At 64.7% G+C, this 13,801-nt stretch overlaps 1 protein-coding gene across 1 annotated transcript; it reads right to left on the bottom strand.

The window, feature by feature from the left end:
* Positions 1–1,970: 1,970 nt before the first annotated feature.
* TMEM179 (transmembrane protein 179) lies at positions 1,971–13,328 on the bottom strand. Its single transcript, XM_033852541.2, has 4 exons — positions 13,024–13,328; positions 5,432–5,569; positions 3,644–3,722; positions 1,971–2,235 (listed from the first exon to the last, which is right to left on the bottom strand). The coding sequence occupies exons 1-4, from the start codon at positions 13,326–13,328 to the stop codon at positions 2,056–2,058; spliced, it is 702 nt and encodes a 233-aa protein (XP_033708432.1). The 3' UTR covers positions 1,971–2,055.
* Positions 13,329–13,801: the final 473 nt, after the last annotated feature.

Here is a 13,801-nt window from a genome sequence, read left to right as displayed (position 1 = left end):
CAAACACGGAGTGCAGTGCTTTAAGTCTTAAATCGAAAGCAGATAGAACAATGGAGAAAAGGCAAACTGGAGGCGGAGAAAAGACGGGCAAAGAGATTCCTGCTTGTCCACTTTAGAGGCTCAGGTATTTTTGTTTCTATTTTGACTTGAGACATAGATGGATACATTTAAGTTTAAGAATCTTTACTTTCAGTTAAGCCAGAAGTGGAAGTAAAACACGATGTCCATTATCAAACAGCAGCGGGGAGAAGCAAGGCATCATGGAAGCGATCGGGTGGACCCACCTCAGGAGCCTCAGAGGCACGGCCACCCCTCCTGTCCAGCCCCGGAGGGTCCGTCCCCTGCCCACTGCAAGGGCGCGCGGCTCCTGTCCCAGTACCCCCTCCCCGGGGCCAGCTGTACCTTTCCCAGAAGCCCCCGGGGTGGGGATGTCTGGGGGTGCCGGTGCAGCCAGCCAGTGTGTCAGCAACAGGCCCGCTCTGTACGTGCACGCAGGTGTCTGCTAGCCTGACCAAGGAGCTGCTCAGGCCAGCTCCAGGCCACCCACAAGTGTCAAATCCGCAGCAGACCCTCGGGCTCCAGAAGCCCACATCCTGGCCCTGCTCCTCCCTCCAGGGCCCAGACGGCTGCTACCTGATGGGGGACAAGGCAGAGCCACCCCACCTTCTGCTGGAGACCAGGAACTGTCCAGGGCCAGACAGGGTCCCCACGGCCGGCGGACTAGGGCAGGCGCATCCCCTCGGGGGCCTCAGGTTCTGTCAAAACACCTCCCCAAGGACCCTGCTGCGCTTCCCAAAACTCTCAGCCAGGCCCGGGGCCAGAGCATCTGAGATGCCAGGAACCTCAGTCACCCTGGTCCCAAGCCCCCACTCCCAAAAGGTGCCAGCCGAGCAGGTCATGACAGGTGACCTGCAGCCTCGCCTCCCGGGCCCGGGCTACCCGCCACACCTGGCACCTTGACCCAGGCCCAGATCCGTGGCCTCTGGACGCCCTGTTGCCCCGCTTTTGGGGAGACTGAACCATCCACTGGTGGTGAGAGCCATGGACATGGGGAGCGGGGGGCTCACCTTCCCCTGGAGGGTGGGGGGCAAACTGGCACGCGGGCTGGACCAGGAAACTATTTACTAAGCTCAGGGGAGGGGCGGGGCATGCTTACACCTCGGGCACCCCAATCCCGGACAGGACACGGAGGACAGGATGCGGAAGCCGGGGAGCCCCGAGAGGAGGGAGGGCCACAGCCAAGCAGCCCCCTGGTGGCTTGTCACCGAGCCCCAGGGTCCCAGTTCCCCTCCCAGCTCCTCCACCTGCTGCCTAGGGGGCAGGACCCTGCCCTCGAGGCCTCCTGAGTTGGGAAGGCAGCCCCCTCCTCTGGGGTGCAAGGGGCCCTGGGGGCACCCGGGGACGGGGTTGCAGACAGCTGCCCGCTCCGGTCTCCACCCATACCTGCACATTCCCACACACCTGTGTATGGGCACGCTCACCTGCACACTCACACCCACATTCACACACGCTCACACCTCGCCATGCAGGCCCATGTGCACACACACACACGCACACCCTCACAGGCACACAGACACCCACAGTGGCACCTGGCCCCCGCTCCCCTGAGAAATGGCATCTCCACATCTGGAGTCCATGTCTCCGACCCCAAGCCCAGGCCCAGCCCACACGGGGGCCCCCCCGGCCTCCCCAGGCAAGTCCCCAGGACGCCCGGGAAGCCACCACCTGACGCCAGGCCCAGCCCCCCGTCCCTGTGCTTCTTGAGCTGAGATGAGTCTGGACCCCGGGGCTCTGGAGCCGCAGCAGAGTGGACTCAGCCCTGGGTGGGGACCACCGGGGCCAGAGGGCAGCTCCGTCCCACACTCGCCTCTATCTCGCAGGTGGTGGGATTCTTGTCCACACGCGGCTCAGGCTGGGAACGGGGCGCCTGGTGAGGGGGTCGCTCAGTACACGCAGTGCCGAGGGGAGGCATGCAAGTCGCGGGGGGCCGGGCAGAGCCCCGGCCGCGGCCCCAGGGCAGGCCATGTGCCCTGGACGGGGCGTCCGGGGCCAGGCCTAGATGACGGCGCTCTTCTCGCCCTGGAAGGAGGCGTGGGGGGCCGGCCTGGCCAGCAGCAGCTCCTTCTCGTGGACCAGCTTGTCCAGCAGGTCCTCCTGGCGGTAGTTGTGGTAGACTTTCAGGAAGGCCAGGATGGTGATGGCCAACCAGGCCAGCCACGAGGCCCAGAGGCCGAACTGTGGGGGGCAGAGGGCGGGGTGAGGGGGCCAGCCAGACCCAGTGGCCACCACCCGCCCCCCGGGAAAAGGACGGACCCGCTGGGGAAGGAACGAGGTGCTGCGGGGACAGGACAGGACGGGGACGTCAGCCCCGGCATCTGGCGGCCCTCCCGGCCCCCAAGCTGTGCAGACGCTTTGGGAACTGCCCACGCTCGCACCCCGACAGGGCCCGCGAGGAGCTGGGGCCGCGCGGCTCCAAGGGAGCTCGTTCCATCCGTAATGGAGCCTGTTCCAGTCGCCGGAAGAAATTGACCTTTATCTGCTGTTTCCAAACAGGTGAAGGGGAAACAGTTTAATCAGAACCAGCCTCGAGCTGCAACTAAACTGGCTCAGTTGAGGGTGTCTGTCAGCAGACTTAGCCTGTGCCTTCCTGAGCTGATCGGCATAAATTCCATAAATTCAGGCTGGAACATCTCCCACTACATTCGTGTGAAGGTGTCTCTGGCAGGCTCAGCTCATCTCAGCTGGACCCACACGACGTCCAGCGCCCTCCACAGGGCTCCTCACCATAGAAAGCGTCCTCAGACCAGCCACTGGCCAACGCGGGTCCAGAGGTGGACCTGCAGGCTGGTGAGCCCTGCCCCATGCTGAAAGGATCCGCCCCCTGCCCGGGGGGCCCCGTCATCCCTGCCATCAGGGTCATCGTCAGGGTCAGAAGCAGATTTTGAGGGACAGGCCCTCTCTGACCACATGTCCTGACATGCCTGTGTTCCAGCAGACAGGGCCCCCAGAGTTGCCCCGTGGTCTCCTGGAGGGTAGGGGACGAAGCTGGTACAAGGGCAGGGTTGGAGGAGAGGGGTCTCCCTGACAGTGGCTGGGGGCTCCTCCAAATGCAGGGGCGGACCCCCTCCCGGGACCCCCTTCCTCAGACACTGCCTCGGCATCCCTCCCTGGGGACCCACTGTGAGCCCTCAAGCGTCTATCTGAGGGCCCACCTGGTGCCAGGACCAGAATCCAGACTCCCGGGCCCGGCACTGCAGACCCAGGATGACGCCCGGCTCCCTTCCCAGCGCCACCCGGCACAGGGCCACCCCCTCACTCCCCAGGCCTCCCCGCTTCTGCAGTTAGCTCAGAAGCTAGCTGTTCCCTCCTCCTAGGACGCCCCACAGCCCACCCCTCCCCCCCCCCTGCAAACATCCTCTCAGTCTCCAGGATCCTGCCGTCCGCCGGGAAGCCTTCCCGACTGCTCCCCCAGCCCAGTGCTCACCCAGCTCTACCTCCCCTGCCTGGCACCGTCCTTAGCTACGAGTGTGTTTCCTGCCCGGCTGGGGTGAGGGGATGGGCTGTGCACTCGGTGAATGTTAGCAGTGAATGGCCCCCTGCCTGACGATGCAGGCCTCCCTCCTGCCCGGGCAGCTCCACCCACCTGGGCCATCGCGAACTGATCATAGAAGGCGGAGTTGTCCACGTTCAGTTCCAAATCGATGTCCTGGAGCTCTTCGCAGCTAAAATGGCAAGACGCAGGGTGGATGGGGACTTCTGGGGGACCAAGCATGGGGGGTGCAGAGCATCACCCCCGAACGGCGAGGGGCTGCCCCCAAGGTGGGGTGGGGCCCCACCTGTGGGGCAGGGAACCTGCCCACCCGGCCCCCATCTGGCGCTGGACAGTGGGGGCCACCAGCGCTGCCCGTCACTCTCCTGGAGACTCCAGCCTTGGCCCCCGCAGCTGCACAGCACTGCAGAGCCAGGGGCCTCAGAAGCAGGGGCGCAGGGCTGCTGCTTCTAGCCCCTTGGTCCCCGGACTGAGCCACACAGTAGCCCGGCTGAAGCGCCGTGGGCGTCCATGGGGGCAGCCCCGCCCACCTGACCCGCTCACTCTTCACCTCCTGGGGCTGGCGGCACGGGCCAGTGCAACAGCGGGGAACAGCAGGGCAAACTACAGCGTGCTGGTGACCTGCACAAGCTCCTCGTCTGTAGACAGGCTGGGCCAGGCCAGCCTCAGAAGCCTGGAGTGAATGAGGCCTGGGCTCAGGGGCCCGTAGCATCCCGAGATGTCAGGACACGTTAACGGGAGCGTGAGGCCTGGAAGAGGGAGGCCCAGAGGTCCAGGCAGGCCCTGGAAGGGCCTGGAGGATGGGGTTTAAGGGCTGGAAATGGAGTTTGTGAGGGTAAAGAGACTCTTTCTAGAGAAGCCCAAGGCCATACCCAGGGGCCCGCCATGCTCCGACGGCTCTGGGGGGTCGAGGGGGGGCAGGGTGAGAAAGCAGGTGGCCGGGGGCCCATCAGGCAGGGCACAGCTCAGCATGGGCAAGGCCCCAGCCCACAGAGGGCTGCCCTGGTGTGGACCGCAAAAGAGCCACCCACCCAGGGTGCCTGAACTTTCCTCTGCTGTGTGCCCCAAGCTGCTACAGAGGCGCCCCGGGGCCCCCAAGGTAAAAGTGCAGGATAAGCAGGTAGATGCGCCCCGCCCCCGCCCACTTCGGATCTTCTGTCCATTCTGTACTTCAAGGTTCCAGATCTGATTTTTCTTGAAGAAAGAATCTGGAGTCTCTGGAAGAGGTAACCCAGGGTCCCTGCCTTTCCAGGGGAATGGCCTGGGGCACTGGATGGTGCCCCTTAGGGCTGGGCAGGGGGCAGCCCTTTGCTGGGGGTCAGGGAGTCACCATGCTCCACCTTGGGCCGCCCCCAAGCCAGAGATGGCCCCTGGCTCAGGGCCAGAGCATCCGTCCCAGCCCCGAAGGCCTCTGTCCCAGACGCCCTCCGACCAGAAACTTCCACTCCCGTCCCTCACCGTCCCCACCCCCTCCATCCTTACATTCCACGCCCTCCTCATTACCACACCTGGGCCCAGGCCTCTGCCCCCAACGGCAGCACAGGGCCGGCTCTCCAGGGCCTTCCGGGACCTGGAGCCCACCCTAGGGGGTCCCGTCACCCAACCGCGTGTCAGCAATGACGGGGAAGCCAGAACCTCCGACCTCCTAGGCCTCCATCCCCCACCATACCCCGATCCACCCCCAGGGTCTGTGGGGCCCCTGCTATTGTGTGAAGCTGCTGTGGGCTCCCTGAACTGGGGAGGGGGCATGGGCCCCAGGGCAGGGGTGGCCAGGTGTGCACGGGGCGGGGATCAGGCGGGATGAGCAAAGCTGCGGGCTCAGGGTGGGGTTCGTGCAGGAAGCCATCATCCTAGGACAGGCGGGCGGGGCCCAGGGCGCACCTGTGGGGCACGGTGCCCTTCTCAGTGACAGCATCACACCACATGCTGAAGCCCACGCTCACGATGGTGCTGGCGATGAAGACCAGGCAGACCACGAAGGCGCTGACCAGCAGGTTCAGGAAGGCGTGGAGGAAGGAGCTGCAGCGAGGGGGGGGAGGGGCGGTCACCGCGCCACCCCCATCTCCACAGCACCCCTGCGGGCCAGGCGGCAGCAGGAAGGCAGCCCCCGACCCGCGGGTTCCCAGCTGGGGTTGGGCCCCCGATGACGGGGTAGGGCCAAGCGGGGCCACCAGAGGTCGTTTCCCCTCCGGCAGCGTTCCTCACCCCGCAGGCCCACGCGCCGGCCAGAGCTGCCCAGCCCGTCCTCCCAAAGCCCGGGACTGGGGACCGTCTTATAGCAGAGTCACGGCCACCATTCAAACCCGAGGCCGCCTGGTTCCGAAGCATCGGAACCAGCACCCATGCTGAAAAGGTCAGACAGCCTTTCAAGGTGGATCACCCTCACGGGTACCCACCAAGGCCATTTACCCACACAGTCATCAATGCGGCTGGCCTGCACCTGCCCGGGGGTCTGTGACCCTGCTCTGATTTCTCCACTGAAACCTGAAAGGCCAAGGGGTGACCAGAGCGGGCACCTGGGGGACCCAGGAGGCAGGGCCGAGAGGGCAGAGCTTGCTCAGGGCCAGGCTGCAACGCCCCATGGGGTCAGGGCCTCTCCAGGGTCCATGGGAGCGTGGCCCCCACCGGGGTGCTTTCAGAGGGCGCCGACGTTTGCCCTCCGATGGCACGGCGGGTGGGGGGAGGGACGTGGTGGGAACACCCGCCCACCAGACTCTCCTGCCGGCCCACAAGCATCCACCGTCCCACCATCTCCAAAACACCCCCTGGAGATCCAGAGTCCTGCAGGAGAGCAGTCGGCCGAGCTGATGCCGCAGGGGGCAGGGGGCGCAGGGCTGCCCCACGGCAGGGGCGGGGTGGGCAGAGGGAATGCCCCCACGTGGGACAGCATCTAACCTGCTGCAGGTGTGATGTGGACAGTGCTTGCCGTACATTGAATCTGAGGGAAATGACCGACCAAATCTGGCTCCACGGGGAACATTCACTAAACAAGGTGGCAGCTGGGGTTTCAGCCAAGAAAACATCAAAGTTGTCGTCACCGGAGGCGGTGACTCGGCCGAGGCCGAGCGGCGATGGACGCGCCGCTCCTGCGTCTGTTGTTTCTTTCTTTCGTTTATCCACCCGCCCGACGCTCTCTGGGCCTCCACCCACCCTGTGCTGGGCCCCGAGGACAGCGCAGCATGGATGCCGCAGTCCCGGCCCAGGAGCTGCCTCAGGAAAACGGGCAGATGGTAAACCGAGGTCACCAGTGCCCGACTCACAGCACGAATGACCGGGCTGCTTTGTCACAGCCGGGACCGTCCGCATCCCCAGGGAAAGATCCCTCAGGGCTGCTATCGACAGGCCCAATCCAGGGCCGCCCCGCCGAGTGTCAAGGCTGGAGGGCTTGAGCCACCCCGACAACAGCGTCAGAGGAGGGGCGAGCACGTTCCTGAAACCCCAACAGTCACCCCTGAAAGGGCAGGGACAGCGGGTCTGGCCCCATGTTTGCACTCGTACCCCCGCATACACGTGGGGCCTCCACACCCAGGATCCAGGCCAACGGGACGAAGGTGAGAGCCCTGCGCAGGAGCTCCACGCCTGCCACAGCCCCCCGTCCGCGATTCTCCAAAGGCTGGTCCAGGCGGCGCAAGCGCGCCTGCGCTCACCGGGCGTCCGCGGTCCTCGCCCAGCTCAGTGTCGGGTGTGTGTTCACTGTGCTCGCGCTTCAAGCCGCCCACGCCCTGCTGTGTCTCACCCCGTGGGGGCGGCACCACAGTCCCTGCCCGAACTGGACCATCGTGTGCAGCTGCTCTTCAGATCCCGGCCCGTCCATCCTCCGCCTGGGGGGCCGAACGGAGGGCGCCGCCCTCTCCCTGGCTCCTGGTTGCATCCAGCCAATGGGGTCCCGGGGGACGTGACAGTGGGGGTGGGGGGTGTTCATCACCAGGTCCCTCCTGGGGGCAGCCTCAGGCTGGCGGCGTCCCTCCACCAAAAGGTGTCCCTCTGGGCGGCCTCATCCACGGAACCCTGCCCAGCCCCTCGGCCGGGCATGGCGACAGGGCCCCACACCTGGCCCACACCTTAGTCCTCAGGTTCTCCTCACTTGGGTGGTCATCAATCCCACCTGGGACCCTGATGGACACAATTCTGAACGGCAAAATCCATCTGGCCCTGAGAGCTCGAATTAGGGGCCAGGGGCCTATAGTTATGAAGAGAGGTACGTTATGGCCCATCCCCCTCCGACGCTGTCACGGAGCGGAGACGGTGTCAAGCCCGCCTGCCCTTGGCCAGCTGTGCGACCTTCACTCTGCAAGGCGCTCTGGGGGCCTCAATTTCTGCTCTGTCACATCGGATTACGGTGGGAACTGAGGGAGCTTATGTGGGTGAAGGGCACGTAGCTGCGGGGCGGCTCAGGAGCTCTCATCCCCCCAGGACAGACCTCAGCCCAGCATCCAGGCCGGGCCGGGCTCACCGCCCTCTGACCCCCAAGCCACGGGCACAGCTGGAGCCCTCGGGCTGGGGCCTGTGTCGCCGCAGAAGATGGGGTGCGGGACGCAGGGATGGAGAAGCTGAGTCACCCTTGGGAACCAGATTTGGAGACGGGCTCACGGCCAGCTGTGCCCCCCGGGGGGCAGCGTGGGGCTGGGTGGGGCTGGGGGGTTGGGGAAGGCCCAGCCCACTGGAGCCCCCCTTCCCAGGAGCTGGTGCTCCGAGGAAAGCAGAAGTTATGCAGAGCCTACGCCCCTGGCGTCTCCATCTTGGATGGACACTCGGCTCCAGCCAAGGAGAACGTGGCGGTCCCAGGGAGGCCGGGGACGAGCCGCCACAGGCAGAGCAGAGGAGCAGGCCGCTCTCGGCACAGAAGTCCAGCCCCCTGGGACGGCCGGTTCCCTAGGTGCCCTCCGCCCCCTGACAGCCCTCTGCTGTCCCCCCAGGAAGCCTGTCCGCAGCGGGGCTTGTGGGAGGAGGGACGGCCAGGGTGCAGAGGGCAGGCCAGCGGGCGACCAGCCGGCGTCAAACCCTGCTCCTCCTCGCTGGGGGGCCCCAAGCCCATCATGCACCGAACTCTAGAGGCCCAGGAGGGCCCCTCACCCCGCGTGCACAGCAGCGCCCTCGTGGGACCCCTGGCACAGCGGGCCTGAGACACGGCCGACCCGTCGAGAGCTGCCCCTACCCACCTCTCAGGGCGATTTACAGCACAGTCTCTGAGAGCCAGAAACCACCGACACTCCGGCCGCATCCCTGTTAAATGGGCACAGTTTTGGGGTCTCCATCCCACGAGACAGGGAAGGGCCCGTGCTGGGGTCCTGCCAGCCAGCAGCCTCCTCTTACCCTTCCCGTCGGCTTCTGGTCATTTCCTTGGCATGTGCTCTGGCTTTACAGATTTCTGAAGAATCGGGTGTGTGAGAGCCTCCCTTGGCCCCGGCCCCCCAGCATTCACAACACGACTCCCACCCCCTCCTCCCAGCGACAGGCCGGGGCAGCGGTCAGGAACGGGAGCCCAGCACTCACAGGGTTAACTTCATCTTTCTCCCGCTGCCTGTCAGGGTGCCCCGCCTGGACGCGCCATCTCCATGGCGACAGCTATCCTAGGAAGCCCTGGGAGCGACCTGCAGGCTGAGGGACACGTGTGGGCAGGCAGATGGGCCGTTTGAACCCAGCGCTCCCCAGCCGTCAATCACAAACCACTGCAACGTGGACCGGCAAAGCTGCCCGGCCCCCAGGCCCGACTCACCCTCAGCTCAGCCAGGGGCCCGAAACAGCAATGGCCCCGGAAGCCACAGGGGCCACTGATCCACTCACTCCTTCCCCCAGCCAGCAACCGGGAGGACACCCCCTGTACAGAAAGCTGCCCGGACCCCTTACCCTTCACACCCCTGGGCACAAGCCATCAGGGGTCCCCAATTCGCACAGAGACACACTGCACGAGGAGGGAGCTGGCATCACGGACACTGCGTCTGACCACGAGCTCGAGACCCAGCCGTGAGCCCCTCACACAGATCAAAGTGTAGAGTTCCACCCTGGGTCTCGGTCTGAGGTTGGACTCTTAGGAGAATTAGGGTGCACGCTAAACCCTAAACAGGCAGGGCCCCCTAAAAACCCAAGTCCAGGGCTTCCCTGGTGGCGCAGTGGTTGAGAGTCCGCCTGTCGATGCCGGGGACATGGGTTCGTGCCCCGGTCCGGGAAGATCCCACATGCCGCGGAGCGGCTGGGCCCGTGAGCCATGGCCGCTGAGCCTGAGCGTCCGGAGCCTGTGCTCCGCAGCGGGAAAGGCCACAACAGTGAGAAGCCCGCGTACCGCAAAAAAACAAACAAACAAAAGAACCCAAGTCTAAGGAGGGCAGTGGTGTCCTTCATGGGCCGGATGTCCGGTGGCCATCAACACCCCTGAGAGCCATCGTCCATCACACTGCTCTCTCTACCTGCCCTTCCCGGCTTCCTGGGCGTCCCGAGTCCCTTTACCCACCCAGCACCTGCTCGCCTGGTCTATGCAGCTTGACCAACAACTGTGCCGGAATTGGCTGCCCTCAGCTGACCGTCCTGCCCGTGGCTGGACAAGGCAGACCCAGCCTTCCCACAGGTCCAGACCTGGCTGACACAGCGAGCCCAGAGGGCTGAACCCTTGGTCAGACTGTGAATCTGCAAAGGCATCAGGGCCCGTGAGTGGCTGTGAAGCTGCAAACTTCAAGGGGCAGGAACCTTGCCGTCATTCACTCAACAATCACTAATTTGGTAACTCCTGGGCACCATGCCCCATGCTCAGCCCTGAGCACACAGAGGTGAACAGGTATGCGTACGCCAGCCCAGGGTCCCCTCAGGTGCATAGCCATGGCCTGGACATCCACAAGAGCTTTGAGCTGCTCCTACAACCCGAACTAAGAAGAAAGGATGACACTTGTGACAGATGTCATCACAGCTGACCAACTGCCTTGTGTGGTGGACAGGGTGGGAACAGGCAGCGGGACAACCTGTGGCCTTGGGCCGGAATTCCTGAGGGCTGAGAAGGACATTCTGCAACAGATGTCCCTGGAGAAGAGAAGGGTGGCCCAGCCTTGGCTGCCATGGTCGAGGCCGCTGGTGGCAGGACAGATGAGCCCCTAGGACTGATGCAAAGGGACAGAGGACCCTAAGTGTTCCTCCAGCCAGGCCGCCTCCATGGGAGCACAGGTCCCCTCTGTCCTCAGGGGACAGGCACAGTGAAAGGGCACAGGAGGCATGTACACTCCCAAGCCTCAGTTTTCTGTCTCTAAGATGGGGATGGGGATGGTTTCACAGAGCTGACAGACACCTTCTATGAGATGACGAAGGACAGAAGCTGTCCCTAGGTTCCTAGGTTTGCTGCCCAACTTGTGTGAAACAGGTGGTCCTGCGTGACCAGGATTCCTTCCTTGCAGGCTCTGGGCTCTTAGCTCCCAGCCTCTGGTGGTGCCTCTGAAATCTCCCACCACTCAGAGCCACAGAGGGCTGGGCCCCACCTACAGAGCTGCTTACGCGTCCTCACCAGGTAGACCCTGAATGCCTTGAGGTCACCTGTCTTGTAGGGACAAGCTGGAACCATGGGCGTCAGCTGATGACCAAGCCGTGGCCCCCACCTGGCCTGTGCCCGCTGCCCTCAGCTTCCAGACTGAAGGGACCTCGACCTGCCCCGCCTGCTGACCGCCCCTCCTCTGCCTCAGACCCTGTCTCGTAATCAGAGATGCTTCCCCAGCCCCAACCTGCACTGGAGACTCCGACCGGGCACCACGTGGGCTTGGCACCGCAGGTGCAGATGTGTCTCAAAGCCTCCTCGGGACACCAGCCATCGTGCGGTGGAGGGAAGGAGAAGCAGGGCAGGCGCCCCCCGGGACTGGCCCGGGCTCACCCTGGGAAGAGCTCCCACCCCACACACGGCACCCGGAGGACGCCCCGGGCTGACACATGGCTTCTGCAGACCCCGAATGCAGAACTTTCGTGCACTGGGTTGAATTGCATCCCCTGACAACGTATGCCCACATCTGCACCCCCAGTACCTGTGAATGTGACTTATTTGGAAACGGGGTCTTTGTGGGTGTCATTAAGCTAAAGATCTCAGGATGAGGTCATCCTGGATTTAGGGTGGGCCCCAAATCCAATGACTAGCATCCTTATGAGAAGAAGGAAAGAGAGAAGAGGCCATGTGGACAGGGAGACAGAGATTGGAGCGACAAAGGCCTAAGCAAGGGACATCAGGGGTTGCAGCGGCCGCCACAAGCTAGGAAGAGGCCTGGAAAATGTTAACCCCCCAGAGGGAACCAACCCTGACAACACCTTAATTTGGGGCTTCTGGCCTCCAGAACTGTAAGAGAATAAATTGCCTTAAGCCCCAGTTTGTGGTGCTCTGTTACAGCAGCCCCTGGAAACTCATACACATGGGTTGCTGGGATTTCACCCCCTCCCCCAGCCTCAGCTGTCCCTTTCCTCCTCAACCTGCAGCCCCCCCTTCCTCTCTCCCGCCCCTCTCTCCACGCCAAAGCCAAGCTGAGAGCTCTCAGGAGTCCCTGCCCACTCACAGCCTCAGAGCCCCGCTCCCCGGAAGAAGTGAAAAGCCACTAAAAACTACCAGCAGATGATGGATGGGGGTGAGGGTGGGGGCAGAGTCTGGGAGAAGGCGTGGACTTCCCACGTAGATGTGAGGGCAGGCAACAGGCAGGAGCGGCCTCCCGGGGCCTCTGCAGGAGACCTGGCCGCTCCAGGGCGCAGGGATCCCAGCCTGGGCGTGGGTGGGGCCGGCCACACAGGGTCCCACAGGGGTAGAGGCCCAGGGAGTGTTACTGGCTGAGAACCCCAGCCCAGGGACCCACATCCCACCCTCTCACAAAACAGAGCCAGGACAGGACAAGGTGAAGAGAAAAATGGAGCCCAGGGGGGTGGGGGGGAGGGGGGCGGAAGCTAGCGGGGCCCCACACACCTGCTGCTCCCTCTCCCCCATCCCCCGACCAAGGTGTGTGCCATAGCGGTGGGCCTCGAGGGCTTCCCTCCGGCTTTCCTTCCCAGGGGGATGGGAACGGGGGAGGATGCCCTGTTGCCGGGTCGGCCCCCTGCCTGCCTGGTCCCTCCCGCTCCACCCGGAGCTGGGAGCAGGCCAAACCCGGCTGGGAGCTGTCCGCGGTGCTGACGGGCGTGGGCCCCGCTGGGCCAGAGAGGGAGGCCCAAATCGGCTCCGAGATGACGATGCAACACATGCATCGCGCTTGGAGTGTGGGTGGTGATGCGCGCTTGGAGAGGGAAGCACTGTCCTGGTACGGAGAACGCCATGGCCCCTCGGTTCTGCGTGTAGACAAAGGGCGGTTTCCGTGGAAGTGGTGAGGGACGATGGTTGGTATTTTCGGGCCTCTGAGACCATGGGGAGACGCAGGGACTCACCCTCCTCCTTGTCAGGGAGAGCCTGGGACGCTGTGGGCACGGAAGGGGGGCCGTGCCAGGGGTAAGGGCTGCGTCTGTCGGTGCAGGGCAGCTGCGAGGCCCCCACTTACCCCTCGTGTCCCTTGCAGAGGAAGAAGAGCGTGCGCCAGGCGTGCGCCGCGGCGAGCAACAGCGAGAGGAGGCTGGCCAGCAGGCTGAAGCGGCAGGCGGCCGGCGGGCCCCACTCCTGCACGGTGAAGCGCTCGCCCTCCTGCGCCGTCAGGTTGGCGCTCAGCCACATGCCCTCGGTGAAGAGCAGGCAGCGGCCGCGGAAGTCGTGGCCATTCTCGGACAGCGGCACCACCACCACGAAGCTGAACAGAAAGGCCAGGAAGTAGCAGACGCACTGCGCGAAGAGGAAATTGTTGAGCGCCATGGCGGGGCCAGGCGGGCCGAGGAAGCAGCCGGAGGAGGCCGCGGGGCTGGCTGGCGACGCGGGACGAGGGGCGCAGGCCGGGAGACGAGGCCGCGGGAGTCTCCCGGCGCCGCGCGCAAGCCAGGCCGGATCCGCGCGGGAGGCTGCGCAGTGGCGGCGCCGGCGGGGTCCTGCGCGCCCCGCCCGGGACGCGTGCGCAGCGGCCGAGCGCGGGCCGCGCCTGCGGTCAGCACCACGGACAGCTACCGGCGGGCTCGCGGCGCGGAAAGGGGGCAGAGGGGACAATGGGTGGGTGTGGGGCACGCTGGACAACGGGTGTACCGATGCAGAAGCGGAATGGAAACCAGGAGAGGGAATGGGAAGATTGCTATGTCGGCTTACCGAGACCCGACTCTGGTACCAGGAGCTATACCTGTGCGGGCCTCACATACGATGGTTCCCAGGTCCCCAGTTGCCCCACTGGCGTTAAGGAA

The sequence above is a fragment of the Tursiops truncatus genome, chromosome 2, assembly GCF_011762595.2.
Source record: "Tursiops truncatus isolate mTurTru1 chromosome 2, mTurTru1.mat.Y, whole genome shotgun sequence".
Lineage (NCBI taxonomy): Eukaryota > Metazoa > Chordata > Mammalia > Artiodactyla > Delphinidae > Tursiops > Tursiops truncatus.
The sequence above is the reverse complement of the archived record's forward strand: the minus strand, read 5'-3'. Positions and strand labels throughout refer to the sequence as shown.